This window comes from Anoplophora glabripennis, unplaced genomic scaffold (genome assembly GCF_000390285.2).
Source record: "Anoplophora glabripennis isolate ALB-LARVAE unplaced genomic scaffold, Agla_2.0 scaffold110, whole genome shotgun sequence".
Taxonomy (NCBI): domain Eukaryota; kingdom Metazoa; phylum Arthropoda; class Insecta; order Coleoptera; family Cerambycidae; genus Anoplophora; species Anoplophora glabripennis.
Window position 1 is genome coordinate 455,921 of NW_019416295.1, and position 16,118 is coordinate 472,038.

General features: G+C 32.8%; 1 protein-coding gene across 1 annotated transcript in view; it reads left to right on the forward strand.

Annotated features, from left to right (window-relative positions):
* Positions 1 to 15,852, forward strand: part of LOC108903705 (E3 ubiquitin-protein ligase SMURF2) — a 46,678-nt gene extending 30,826 nt beyond the window's left edge. The window contains exons 6-10 of the mRNA XM_018705973.2: positions 1,081 to 1,250; positions 2,804 to 3,240; positions 4,973 to 5,359; positions 8,057 to 8,713; positions 15,204 to 15,852. Of these exons, the coding sequence (XP_018561489.1) occupies positions 1,081 to 1,250; positions 2,804 to 3,240; positions 4,973 to 5,359; positions 8,057 to 8,702 (1,640 nt within the window). The 3' untranslated portion in view covers positions 8,703 to 8,713; positions 15,204 to 15,852. The remainder of the gene's footprint in view (positions 1 to 1,080; positions 1,251 to 2,803; positions 3,241 to 4,972; positions 5,360 to 8,056; positions 8,714 to 15,203) is intronic.
* The last annotated feature ends 266 nt before the right edge of the window (positions 15,853 to 16,118 follow it).

A 16,118-nucleotide genomic window follows, 5' to 3' on the forward strand; every position in this document is an offset into this window, starting at 1 on the left:
TTAAGGGTTTTTTGGCGAGCCAAACCACATCAAACCCGGTTAGCTCGAGTTTGATTGTGTTAAGAGTTTGAGTTAACATTTGACAGAACTCGCAAAAATTCTTTTGGTTTGGATATCTAATCAATAATAAAATCGTAACCTATAATCTATGATAGTGCTCGTAGCTCAAGTTGTTTGATTATTTCTTATATACTATAATTGTTATTCCTAATCTGAAATGCACATCCATGAAATAACGTTAATGTATAGATGGTTATTAAATCAAAATGGGTTTACCTTTTCACAAATATCTATTCCCACGTAAATGTATCGTCAAAAAGGAAGTTAATAAAGATCTATACAGTACAATATAGAATATGCATATCTACGATTAAAGTTATTTGGATCCTCGATTACTATTTTTTTATTATCAATTTTAAATATTTACTTTGTATTTTTTGCAAAGTTAATCCATTATCAATTTTTTTTATTTACAACTTATACCTATCCAAACCTCTAAAAAAACGAAGTAGTGACTAGGTACGATGGTACGAAACAGAAAATAAATAAACAAAGATAGAAATATTAACTTAATATCCAAACCAACCCACAAGTCCGTTTTGATGGTTAGGCAAACTCTGCCAAACCGGGTTAACTACATTTCTCGCCAAAACATCAAACCTCAACAAACTATAGTTAACCGGGTTAGCGGTTTTCTCGCCAAAAAACCCTTACTGTATTTTACATATTTTACATATGTAATTTATTAAATTTATTACATTACATTTTATACATATTTTGTACATTTTATACATAAATTACATGATATTTTACATGTAAATTAAAATATTTTTCTAGTTATCATCACTGCCTGTGTGAAAGATCTTAGTCATCATCTTTCATTATTTTTGGTACTTAAAATCAAACTTAAGTACTTAAGTATATCTTCAAGCTATGAGAAATCATACTGATCGTATGTTTTACCTAACTTTTGATTTCTGATATTCAGACCTGTAAAAAATAACATTTCGATCGCTATTATTTTATAACAAATTGTAATTTAATATTACCAGAGTAAGTAATGCAGTAGTTCTTTTACAGAATTAAGGACAACACAACAAGGTCAGGTATACTTCTATCACATACCAACAGGTGTTTCTACCTGGCATGATCCTAGAATACCAAAAGATCTGGCTCCCTTAAGCCTCGCCTTAGATCACCTAGGCCCTCTTCCCCCTGGATGGGAAATGAGGCAAACAAATTCCGGCAGGGTGAGTCAAAGATACATACATTTTTGGAGCCCGTACTTCTGCCACAGAATACCGAACGATCAGAATTTTAACTCTGAATTGGCGGGAAAATTATTATAGAAAGTAACTTATCAATTCATTAATGTATGAATATCTAAATGATTAGATAATAAATTAATTAATCTATAGGAAGTGAATTAATATACATATATGACGAGTTTTAATATGCAACTCTATGTTCTATAGAAAAAATATGATGTGAAATCTCCGAAAGAGATGAAAGGGGACCAACACTGAGTTATTATTCTGACTGGTAGGCATTCTGGGTTTCCTTTATGTTACAAATTTTTGAAAGAATACCGTCAAAAGTAAAAATAGACTCAAACACTTTTAAAACCTTTTAACCACCAAATAGGAAAACTTTGAAAAAGTAATTACGAAGTAACAATCTTTTGTCTTAATTAAATTAAAAGTTTAATTTATAAATAGACAATGTGAATACAAATATCAAATATCATACAAACAATGCATCTTTTACCTTGTATAGAATTGCATAATTTTATTTTAGTTCATGAATACTTTAACAGGCATAAAAATTATTCTGAAATAATATTCAACAAAATATTTGCATTCATTCAGATTAATGTTTAACTGAGTCTGTTTTTAGTGGCATATGATCATTTCCCATTTGTTTTTAAATAATTTCCTACAAAGGATTTGTTTAATTTAAAATATTTAACTTGTCATTTTTTTTAAGCCCCTCCAATATCTATGTAATAGATAAGATCATTCGTCAGGAGAATCACCAGACATGTTAGTTCTCATTAGTATGACATAGGCGAGAGGACAGGACATGTAGCTTGCAGAGTAGTTATCTTCCACAATGTTATTAATAAGAAATAAGTTCGAAACCGATCTATTTCTGTTTATTCTCCTGACAAATGATCTTAGCAAAGATTTTATAATTTATTTTTTTTAAACAAAACATATTTTATGCAAATTTTTGAAGCTACAAAAATGGAAACGGCTCTAAAAGATAAATCATTAATTTAATATGATATTTGCTTGATAATTTTTATCTTATACTTACTGCTTTCACTTTATATATTCCAATTAAGTAAAGAATGGTATGCAACATCTTCATCATAAAAATGGACATGGAGATATTTACAAAAGTGGAATTATATCATGGAGTATAAAACTTGAAAATATGTTTAAATCTTTTGAAAAATATATTAAAAAATAAATTACAATATATTTTAACCTATTTGAGGTAACCACTTTATCAGCCCAATCGATGACGGACATTTTTTATTAGTGCAAAAGAACAGAAAATATCAGAATTACACCACAAATGATATTCATACCAAAACTTATACGACGTAAAACATGATTCTGTTTTCGCCTTTTGGTGGGGATACCGTTCAATCCGTTTCGTCCAACAGCTTCACAGCCATGTGTTTATCAATTCTGTGATTATTGTTTACTTCATTGGAATATGTAAAGTGAGTGTACTGTTTCTGTTATTTAAAATTAATTTCGAATGATAGGAAATTGGGAAATAAATTTTATAGATATATTTCGTGGATCACAACAATCGAACCACGCAATTCACTGATCCAAGGCTAAATTCTCAAATACTCAACAACATCCTTCGAAGGGTTAACGTACCTGTTAGTAGCTCATCCACCACGAACACTCCAACCGTTTCCACCTCTTCGGCAACAACGACGGTTACTACCCCAGCGGTGACAACTCCCGCCGCACCAGCTGTACCCGTCACAAATGGTCAGGCAGCACCCCAAAACTCTGCACCCGTTTCTCCAAGAGTAAGGGTGACAGACGATCTACCGCAAAGTTTGCTGAACGAATCGGAACATTTGCCGAAATACAGGAGAGATCTGGTGGCAAAATTGAAGGTGTTGAGGGCTGAATTGAATGCTCTACAACCTCAGAGTGGGCACTGTAGGCTTGAGGTTTCCAGGGCGGAAGTTTTTGAGGAGAGTTACAGGTAAGTTAGATGGTTCGTCAAGATTTGTTTTCATTTTTGGCTTTATTTCTAATATACTTACTGTAGTGTTTCAAAACCATACTGTATTCTCTTCAGAACGTATTCCTCTTATGAAAATAAGACAAACGGTTTGTATAAACATGGGTCCACAATTGCTTCCTTATCAAGATGTCCCATACATTCAGTGTTGCGAAAAAATTAAATTACTTTACTGATTTGGAGTTAATTGTTGAAGTGAACCATTGCAATCACTTATCACGAATTAAACTTATGGAAAATGTTGAAAATGTGCAATATTGGCTTATCACGTTACTTGATAATTTAAATTTCCTAGACAAGTGATAATTTTTATTAAGTGAGTGTAAAACAAATAACTGTATAAAGATATAGACTTCCACAACACAAGACATTTCACTAAACACCACTTTAAAGGACAATGTTAAAAATCTGAGGCTGAACAAGTTTTACCCGATCTTACGCGGATATTGCCTTTTGGACGATTTTCCCCACAGAATGACTATTAGAAGTGTATTTCTATCAAATACAAGCCTATTGGAATCATTTAAGATAGCTACAAAAAGTTCCGGAGTGGGGCAGAAATTGACCGATTTTTAACATTGTCCTTTTACTATTAAATTAAACTTAATAGAACAAAACACTGCACTATATAAATTCTGTTTTGATTCCAGTAAAAACGAATACTTCTCATAGAAAGTCACAAAATTGCCTTAGCTTATAACAAACACTTCATAGACCAATCAATTGAAAACTAAAATAAATGTAATAAAAATATTTGGTTACTCTCTTCACCGAATTAATGTTGTTTTCCCGTCTACCGACTGTTATATCACATCAGATGGATTGATTTGGTTAGATATTATATAGTTTACTTAAATTATGTCAATGTCAGAGGTCATTTACACTCAGATTCATAAACTAAACATAGTGCTTTAAAAAAATAAATACTTTTTTTTTAAACCTGAAATGATTTTAAATACTTTACGTCTATCAGAATTAGTACCTAGGTATTCCATTTATTATTTGTCAGGGTTATTCACATAATATTCTACCTTCTTTATCTCTTTTGCCGTTCTACCTAGGGAAAAATTATAAACATGAATTGTAGAAAATTTTCTTGTGATCTCAATGAAATGTATAAAAGAACAATTTTGTAAAACTCCACGAATTCCATGGACATCTTGAATTTACCCACTGTAAAGGTAACGAAGTAAAAAATGGCAAGATATAATTTTGGAGGTAATGAACAAAGTTTAAGCATATATAGACAAAAGTGGCTTCTGAATATGGGCAGCTTCCTGCACCAATTTACATTCTTCAATGGCTTCATGATTAAACATATGCATTTAGCAAAAGTATATAGAATAATATAATTTTATATTGAGCATCTTATTTTCTTCTAGATCTTAAGATTTTATAATTTTGCGAATTGGATGAAATTTTTTCGAATAAAATTGTTACGATTGGTGTTTTTTGATCGTACACCAAGTTTTGCAATAATTTTTTTTGGACAAAGAGTGACTCCAAAAACAGCCTATTTACAATAACTTAGCACAAAATTTTTAATGAATTACGAGTTTGCCAAAATGGGCGTCAAGGTCGAATGACCCGTATTTTAAGATAGAAGGATTAAGGACAAACATTTATACAAGAAAATATTTTGAAATTTAAACGATATACTGCAGGTTTGACACTCTATTCATTTTTTTTGCAGACTTATTATGAAAATGCGTCCAAAAGACATGCGAAAAAGACTAATGGTGAAGTTCCGAGGCGAGGAGGGTTTGGATTACGGCGGTGTGGCTCGAGAATGGCTCCACCTCCTCTCCAGAGAGATGCTTAACCCCCAGTACGGTTTATTTCAGTATAGCAGGGACGATCACTATACTTTGCAGATAAACCCCGACTCCTCCGTTAATCCGGAACACCTTTCATATTTCCATTTCGTGGGTAGGATATTGGGAATAGCAGTTTTTCACAACCATCAGCTAGAAGGGGGATTTACTCTTCCGTTTTATAAGCAACTGTTGAACAAACCGATAACGTTGCAGGATATCGAAGGAGTGGATCCTGAATTGCACAGAAGTCTCACCTGGATGTTGTAAGTCCCATCATTATCCTTTGTATCATTTAGAAAGATTCGTCAGTTTGATTTATGATTTTTTAAATTAAAAAACAAATGGATTCATATCTAAATTGTCTGCATAATTACATACTCCTTGGCAAATGTCTTGGAGGCCAGATTCCAAGTTGATTCCAGTTTTCAGTCTTTGATAGAGTAAATCCTAATATTTTAATCCACAAATTTATTATTGAAATTTGTGAGCCGCTTTTTAGGCCAATCAATAGAGTGAAAAAAGAGGCTGTTTTACACTTAGATATTACGGCAAATTTCATGTATTTCCTTTTGAAAAATACTTAGTAAATGAAAACCCAAGGGATTTCCCCAGCAAAGTCGTGAACAATTTCTGTTAAACAATGAAAACTGCAAAAAAATTAAATTTTTTTGTTTTTTTTTATAATATCTCGAATAATAATGGAATCATCTTACTCTCAATAGGACTTTTGTAGAGAATAAAAAACCTAGAAAATGTTTTTTTTTGCGACCCGATCGGCTAGAGTCGGGTAGCAGTAGTGTGGGAAGCAGCGAGTGGAGGACTTTGGCTCGAGCGTACTTTCGATCGTTTCGGTCGACTTTCGAGGGCATTTTTAGCATATTTCCCATCACCTAGGCGAAAATCTGAGATATACAAATTGAAGATTTTGTCGTCTACTTTCAGATGCCATTCTGAAAATTTAAATCAGACCATTTTTGATAAATCACCATGGTGTGCAAAAAAAGACCCTAATTTGTTTATAATGCAATTGTGCAAAAACTATGCATCGGACAGAAACCATCTTGCGCACGATCAAACTACATATTATTGTCTGTCATTTTCTGCAAGATTGTTTTTCCAACTTCAAATTTGACGGAGTTAAGAATTTTTGAAAAAAGGTCTATTTTAAGGGTTTTCCGAATTTTCTCTGAACGTTTCTTGATAAGAGAAATTATGGATTATTGCTAAAAAAACATTTTTAACTTAAAAGAATGAATAAAAAGTGAATAATTACTTATTACATTGATTTTCAGCAGAACGACAAATTTAAACATTCCGGGCACTAGAAAAAAAAATCGCAGTATTTTGAGATTATCAGGATTTCTTTAGGACACTTTGAGGTTGAAAAGTTACAGTCGATATCCTTAGTTTATTTATTATTTGCAAAGTTATGCCAAGTTATACAAATATCCCTATATGATTTTTTACCTTTTTTCTAACCAACATTTTCACTTTGAAAGAATTTTTTTTATCAAAAACCCATAACTACGAATTGTAGAGAATACTATGTAGTTTTTAAAACCCTGCTTGGATTTTCTGTACGACCATTATTTCCCGAGTAATTGATTGCCATAGTCAAAAATGATTTTGTTGTTTTGATCGACGATAACTCAGTGACAAATAATCGTACAAGGCTCCGAAACTGCTCAAATTGAAGAAAATTAAATTATCTAAAGGGGCTTTATGATGAAATTACAAAAAAAATTTTTGAAATCCAAAAAAAAACAAAAATTTACAAATTTTAAACTGCAGATTTGAAAACTAGACATTGAAGCTTCAATTTCCTTTTTTTGGATTCTCCGACCTTTTCCCTCCTAGTTACAGCTCTTTGAAAATCACCCAAAATTTTGGGATTTTTTTAATATCCCTTAATTTCTGTGCCTAGTGTATTTGAAAGATTTGGCCAATATTGGCATTATATTCAATATAATTCCTATAAAGGTTCAATATACAACTAGTAAGTTTGGAAAATTAATATTCTGGTAATGTCGGACTCATATTAGGTTTATATTTTTCTAATATGTTTGTGCTGCTGGGACTTGTTAACAATTTCTTGTATTACTTTCATCTCTTCCGGTGCATAGGAAATAAAGATTTAAAACTATTTTATAAAATTAAAACAATAAAATATCTCCGTCTACTTTCCAGAATTGAAAATTTCCTGTTCTTTTTAAAGCTACGAGAGGATATGACTCATTTCATGTCTGTAATCTTATTGCCCCATGGTCATTAGTGACCAACAATTTTTCCAGTCACTTAAATCTTTTTGTTTGCTGTTCTACTTTTGTAATTTAGTAATTCTTATGTAATTTTAATTGCATTTTATTTATTTTTTTTTTTATAAATTTTATCTTAGAGCAGGACTAAACTATTCCCTTCGTAGATTCGACTCATTAATATCAATTCTCTCCCTGGATTGAAATGCATTGAACTTGTTCATGATTCTGATTCCTCTGTGATGGTATAGAAGTTGATATTGCACACTCAATTCATTCGATTCTCCATTTAGTATGAAAATCATTGATTCTATTTGATTATTAAGTATTTCAAATAGTTAATATACTTATTTATTTTACACAAAAGTAGTAGTTGAAATTTCTTCCCTGTTTTGAGTCACATTTAACTAACGTAATGTGACTTCCACAATTCTTGATTCATAAACAAATATATTCAAAACCATGCGATATCAAAACCAGATTCAGACAGCAGAATCGGAATCATATAATCACCTAGTTCTCCTTCACGCACAAATCGTGTAGAAGTCGCCGCTCCGTAAATTGTAAACCTAACATCTAAGGTATGGACTTCCACGCCAGTATAATTTGTTTGAAATAATTTGTTTGGGAATGTCAACCATAAGCTATGTGTCTTCAATCTTCATGTCTTCGGAGTAAATAGATGATATCTATTATTTCTTTTAGGGAAAACAACATCGATGGTGTGCTAGACACAACGTTCTCTGTAGAAAACAACAGCTTCGGAGTAGTGAAAGTTCACGAACTCAAACCTGGCGGCGCTGCGATAACCGTCACGGAAGACAACAAAAGGGAGTACGTCAAGCTATACGTCAATTACAGATTCATGAGGGGCATCGAGCAGCAATTCCTGGCCTTACAAAAAGGGTTTACCGAACTCATACCCACCTCGTCACTTAGGCCGTTCGACGAGAGGGAGTTGGAGTTGGTTATAAGCGGCATTGGATCGATCGACATAGCGGACTGGCGGTCCCACACCAGATTGAAGCACTGCACGCCAGAAACGCCCGTCGTACAGTGGTTCTGGCAGGCCGTCGATTCTTACTCGGAAGAGATGAGGGCTAGGCTGTTGCAATTCGTTACGGGCAGCTCTAGGGTGCCTCTGCAGGGATTCAAGGCACTGCAGGGTAACACGGGCGCGGCCGGGCCCAGGCTTTTCACTATTCACTGCGTGGATGTTTCTCCGCAGAATTTACCCAAGGCGCACACTTGCTTCAACAGGATAGACATACCTCCGTACGAGTCTTATCAGGTGTTGTTGGATAAGCTGACACAGGCTGTCGAGGAGACCTGCGGTTTTGCTGTTGAATGATTTGTGAAGAGGTAAGTCTTAATCTATTAAATTCAATACACTTTTGAAAATCAATAAAATTTTAAGGTAAACTTTGATTAAAAAAAAAAAGAAAATAAGTATACAGGGTGTTATTGAACGTATGTCAAATATTTTTGCCACATGTCCGTTATGTCAAAATGAGGTAAATACAGGTATTTGTGTTGAGTAAACTGTAATTTTAAAATCTAACTCATGTCAAAATTACAAGGAGCCACCTTTTGAGAACTGCCGATTTTCGTAGATGTTCGATGTACCACCATTTGCTTGCACACAAACTTCAGCTCGACGTATCCAATTTGTTTGCACATGTTGCAATATTGCCATGTCCTCTCGAATCGTATTACAAGCTTGGGCAATATGATGTCGCAGTTGTGGAATACACAACACTTTTCACATATCCACACAAAAAGAAGTTTTGAGTCTTGGAACCGGGGGACTATCTCATTAGGCTACCGTGGCTTATGCAGCGATTGGGAAAAGTAATACTTAGAAAGTCACACACTCTCCGTAAAAAGTGAGCTACGTCTTCCAATAACTCTGGCAAGTAATTTTGCAAAAAAAATCTAGATATAAGCACCGCCTAAACATCTAGGCAATTCAAAAGGTCCTATTAAAGAGTCATTAACGATACCGGTCTGCATGTGCACTGAAAACTATTGCGGAAAGACACAGTGTTGTGGACGTTACGTACACCATTTCGACTGAAACATGCTTCATCTGTAACAAGTATTTGCGCTGTAAATTGAGGATTTCTTGCATGTTCTTGACATTTAAGATTCTTAGTGGTCACCCTGGGCCACCGTCGTGACCTCGATGTGGTTGTACTTCACTGGTGTTCAAAACTCTGCGCTATAGCAACAAATGTTCGCTGGAATTTTCATTTGCTTCGCCATAAATTATGATCATATCGTAATACTCGCGATTGCTAAATACAGTAGGCGCTCGCTAATCGGATATGTCTTAGACCATTGTTGACGATGTACTGTTATCGCAACATAAATAATATGTTTTAAATTCTTGGTAATATAATTGAATTCGAAAAGGATGAGGTCTCAAAATATGTTTATGTTTTATTTTTCTGCTAATACAAAATCTTGTTTTTTGTCAATAATTTTTCTTAACTATCACAGACCCTAGCTGATCTGATAAAAATAAATAAATCTTACAAAGATAAGTAATAAGACCATCACTACAACCATTAAGTTGTCCGATTATTTGAAGTAATCCAAAATATCAGAGTTTGGCATTTAAAAACACAATTTGATTAGGCTATAGAGTTTAATATAAAGTAGGGTACATTGAAAAACTATACTTTTAAAATTAAGTAAAATAATATGTATTATTTGTATGTATTGTGGGGTGAAGTGCAATGAACTTGCTTTTGTCCGATTACTGAGCCGTCACCCATCAAAACCATCCGACTATAGAGCTGATCGTTCCCACACGAAAAGCATTCAAACTGTCTGATTACTGGAAATGTTGGACTATTGAATGTCCGATTAACGAGCGTCTACTGTAAATGCACCATTTTCAAAAGAAAACTTGGAAAAACGGCTAATAAATGTACTCTCGAAAAACAGCACAGCAATCACTACAACAATGTATTACAAACTGATTTTCGAATAGTCCGGCTTCTAGTGATGTGAGTGAAAATATATAACAAATTGATATATATCAATTTTTGATACATATCAGCTATTATATTTTTGTTAATAGCTGATATATATCAATTTTCCCGCCATTTCATGAATAAAGCCAAATTTCAAACATAACCTTACATTTTAAAACTAAAAACTTGTGGTGTGGTAGGCTTGAGTTGGACTGTAGTAGCTCTTGGGTACCTGGAATATCTCCGTCAAAAATGAATATAAAAATCTGAAATTTTAGGGGTGTACTATANGAGGATTTCTTGCATGTTCTTGACATTTAAGATTCTTAGTGGTCACCCTGGGCCACCGTCGTAACCTCGATGTGGTTGTACTTCACTGGTGTTCAAAACTCTGCGCTATAGCAACAAATGTTCGCTGGCATTTTCATTTGCTTCGCCATAAATTATGATCATATCGTAATACTCGCGATTGCTAAATACAGTAGGCGCTCGCTAATCGGACATGTCTTAGAGCATTGTTGACTGTACTGTTATCGCAACATAAATAATATGTTTTAAATTCTTGGTAATATAATTGAATTCTAAAAGGATGAGGCCTCAAAATATGTTTATGTTTTATTTTTCTACTAATACAAAATCTTGTTTTTTGTCAATAATTTTCCTTAACTATCACAGACCCTAGCTGATCTAATAAAAATAAATAAATCTTACAAAGATAAGTAATAAGACAATCACTACAACCATTAAGTTGTCCGATTATTTGAAGTAATCCAAAATATCAGAGTCTGGCATTTAAAAACACACAATTTGATTAGGCTATAGAGTTTAATATAAAGTAGGGTACATTGAAAAACTATACTTCTAAAATTAAGTAAAATAATATGTATTATTTGTATATATTGTGGGGTGAAGTGCAATGAATTTGCTTTTGTCCGATTACTGAGCGGTCACCCATCAAATCCATCTGACTATGGAGCTGATCGTTCCCACGCGAAAAGCATTCAAAACATCCGATTACTGGAAATGTCGGACTATTGAATGTCCGATTAACGAGCGTCTACTGTAAATGCACCATTTTCAAAAGAAAACTTGGAAATACAGCTATTAAATGTACTTTTGAAAAACAACACAGCAATCACTACAACAATGTATTACAAACTGATTTTCGAATAGTCCGGCTTCATAAGAAACCTACAAACTTGTAAAAAGTATTACAGAATTTTTTATAAGTACTCGCCGCGATAAAATACTTGTACTTCAGCAGTTCCAAAATAGTTATAAACACATTTTTAATTAGCTTTTTTTCTCCATGACTTTGAACTTCTTATACAAGTTTGTGACATCAATCGGTTTCCTTTCCCCCCCTCCCCCTTTAAATTTTTGACATAAATTCATTAACACCCTGTATAACATACAGAGCCTTCATAAATGTTTATAAGCCAGCTTAGGCAACCCAACATTGCACGACTGGTACTGTTAACGAAAAATCCCTAAATCTTAGTGTTACCAATATTAATTATTTGTTTACAATGAACAGTGACAAAACGTTACTTCTAGGCTCGAGATAATGCGATCGCTGATTGGTTGAATAGAACCCCGTGAAAAATTACATTGTTCACAGCCGACTGTTTTTTTTTTATGCAATCTTTACCAAAATTTAATTGCCAACTTGAAGGAAATAAAATTACTATTCCAAACAAAATTACTGGTCACGTGGCTTGTGACTTATGAAGGCTCTGTATTTATAAAGTTGTCATCAAAAAATAATTTTTTATACTTTTTGTCTTTAAGCAGTAAATTCCTGAACTGAGTTGAGAATGGTTTTAAAAATATCCCAAAATTGAAATTCCAAATTCCTTCTTCAATTGTCTTCCTAGTAAATTTTGAATTGGGAGTCAAAATTCGGAATTTCTTCTGTAATTATCCGACAAATCTTAGGATCATTTTTGATCTTTAAAAAACTCTAAAATTAGGATCCGAGATTTCTTCGTTTATAAAATTGTGGGAAGATCTTCAAAGAATTTCAAAATGAGGTAGATTACTGCAATTTAGGACATATTCTCTGATCATAGATCAATTCTGTGATAGTTTTCAAAATTATCCCAAAAATTTCAAAATTGGATTTGCTTTTCCAATCATCGAATAAATTCTGGAATTATTTTTTTTTAATCCAAATGAGAGATCTGGAATTTCTTAGCTCCCCATAAATTTAAAGAAGGGCTTTTGTACCACCAAAAAAATTTAGATTGTCAATTTCTTTAAAATAATTTTAAAATTGTCTTCAAAAATTTCAAAATGAGAACTAAATTACTGCAGTTGAGAATGTCTTTTTTGATTGAAAAATTAAGGTGATTTAGGATTCCACGAATATCTATAGTAGGATCATATTCGATGCAACGTATATAATAAATGCCTGTCACGGGATCCAGTGCAGTGCGGTTGTAAGGGGTTTAGAAATTGAATAATTTCTTTGTGCATTATGAAGGGATGAAAGGATCAGTTCACGTCTGGCACCTCTGTTCCTACAAAAATCCCTTTATTCTCAAACTATTTTGAATGTAATTTATTATAAGTCAAATTTGTTTTTTAAATTCCACATATGTATTACATTTTACCTTTGTACGTGCCTCTGTTGTTTACTTGTTTTTTGGAGGCGATCTCTGATTTAAGACCAAGCTCGCCAGGTTAGTATTTGACGTATAACCGACCACTTCTATGAGTTACTACGAGAATACAGTGCATNAGCAAGGCATTAGCAATATAAAAAAACTAATTTGAATATAGTTTTTTTTTAACAAAATTCATCTGATATATATAATGATATATATTTTGATATATATCACCCAAAACTAAATAGCATGCTATTTTACATCACTACCGGCTTCATAAGAAACCTACAAACTTGTAAAAAGTATTACAGAATTTTTATAAGTACTCGCCGCGATAAAATACTTGTACTTCAGCAGTTTCAAAATAGTTAACACATTTTTAATTAGCTTTTTTTCTCCATGACTTTGAACTTCTTATACAAGTTTGTGACATCAATCGGTTTCCTTTCCCCCCTTCCCCCTTTAAATTTTTGACATAAATTCATTAACACCCTGTATAACATACAGGGCCTTCATAAATGTTTATAAGCCAGCTTAGGCAACCCAACATTGCACGACTGGTACTGTTAACGAAAAATCCCTAAATCTTAGTGTTACCAATATTCCTTATTTGTTTACAATGAACAGTGACAAAACGTTACTTCTAGGCTCGAGATAATGCGATCGCTGATTGGTTGAATAGAACCCCGTGAAAAATTACATTGTTCACAGCCGACTGTTTTTTTTTTATGCAATCTTTACCAAAATTTAATTGCCAACTTGAAGGAAATAAAATTACTATTCCAAACAAAATTACTGGTCACGTGGCTTGTGACTTATGAAGGCTCTGTATTTATAAAGTTGTCATCAAAAAATAATTTTTTATACTTTTTGTCTTTAAGCAGTAAATTCCTGAACTGAGTTGAGAATGGTTTTAAAAATATCCCAAAATTGAAATTCCAAATTCCTTCTTCAATTGTCTTCCTAGTAAATTTTGAATTGGGAGTCAAAATTCGGAATTTCTTCTGTAATTATCCGACAAATCTTAGGATCATTTTTGATCTTTAAAAAACTCTAAAATTAGGATCCGAGATTTCTTCGTTTATAAAATTGTGGGAAGATCTTCAAAGAATTTCAAAATGAGGTAGATTACTGCAATTTAGGACATATTCTCTGATCATAGATCAATTCTGTGATAGTTTTCAAAATTATCCCAAAAATTTCAAAATTGGATTTGCTTTTCCAATCATCGAATAAATTCTGGAATTATTTTTTTTTAATCCAAATGAGAGATCTGGAATTTCTTAGCTCCCCATAAATTTAAAGAAGGGCTTTTGTACCACCAAAAAAATTTAGATTGTCAATTTCTTTAAAATAATTTTAAAATTGTCTTCAAAAATTTCAAAATGAGAACTAAATTACTGCAGTTGAGAATGTCTTTTTTGATTGAAAAATTAAGGTGATTTAGGATTCCACGAATATCTATAGTAGGATCATATTCGATGCAACGTATATAATAAATGCCTGTCACGGGATCCAGTGCAGTGCGGTTGTAAGGGGTTTAGAAATTGAATAATTTCTTTGTGCATTATGAAGGGATGAAAGGATCAGTTCACGTCTGGCACCTCTGTTCCTACAAAAATCCCTTTATTCTCAAACTATTTTGAATGTAATTTATTATAAGTCAAATTTGTTTTTTAAATTCCACATATGTATTACATTTTACCTTTGTACGTGCCTCTGTTGTTTACTTGTTTTTTGGAGGCGATCTCTGATTTAAGACCAAGCTCGCCAGGTTAGTATTTGACGTATAACCGACCACTTCTATGAGTTACTACGAGAATACAGTGCATATGTAGCGGTATTTCAGATTTTACATTCAATTTCATTTTAAAATTTGGTTTGTCTTAAGCGTCCTAAAAAAGACGACACGATTTTCCTTTGATAAAAGACCGACAAAATTTTGCTCTACTTTGCATCCAATACAATCCTACTATAGTCCTAATATGGTGACGATGGAATTTCTTAATTGTAATAAATTTTGGGATAGATTTTAAAGTCCTTAAAATTGGGAGATCTTCTCAATCTTATCTTTTTCGTTGAAATAATTTTGGAATAGCATTAAAAAAATCTGTGTATCCTAATAGCCAATTATTTTGTGTTGAGTAAATTGTTTTACGAGGCCTCATAAATTTTCAATTTCTAAAATTATTTTACTTGTACCTAATCGAGGATTTTTCTTATAGGAATAGCGAAGATTAACAAAGAATTCTTGTATTTCAGATGGTGGAGGCGTCCATTCTGCATGCATTGGTTGTTCTTTCTCATATCATTTTACATAGCTGTGGTAGATAAGAAGTCTGCTTTAAAGACTGTAAAGAGTGCCTTTCTGCATACTGCTCTCACGGTTTTTTGGATCACAAGTGCCTATCATGCTAGTCAGTATTTTACAAACACACAAACACCCTAGGAATACTTTTCCCTTCTGATTTCCGTAAAGAAAAAAAAAGATATCACGCCTGCTACTATTTCCTACATCTGGGGAGATCGAAAAGTGATATAATACGTAAAAGGTACAAAGCTTTATTCTAAACGGTTCACACCGCAACAGTTTTGGTTATTCCAGCGATGAGTGCTAGTTGTTTAGTGTGAAGGTAAATTTGTTGTAGAAAAATTGTTATGCGGTTAATTAACTTGAAAAGTTACTGTTTTGAATGCAATTAGAATGTTTTCCTTTAAGTACTACGAAGTGGACTGAATTATTTTGATCCAGAATTTCGGCTATACACTTTTAAAAGTTGGTTATATTGTTTGTACAAGTAATTATTTAATGAAGGTTTTAATGTAGGAGGAAAATTACATCACAGTAATATTTTATTATCAGTTTGAATAAAATATGTCTTGAAAAAAAAAAAAAAAAACGTGAAAGTTTGCTGAGGGTATAATTTCAATATTTTTTTATTTTTCTGGCAGCAATTCTGTTTCATTCATTTTCAGTTAGACTAATAGTGTTTTCAGGTCTTATCTGAAATCAGACTTAAAAATAAGGTTATGATGTCTTTGCGTCAATAAAAGCGGGAAAGATCGGTTTCAATTTAATACAGAGTGATTTCTCATTCAAGTTGAACAACTCGGTAGAATACATACTTAACGGCACAATTTCCCGATACTTTCTTCAAAACATAACCTCACATTTTT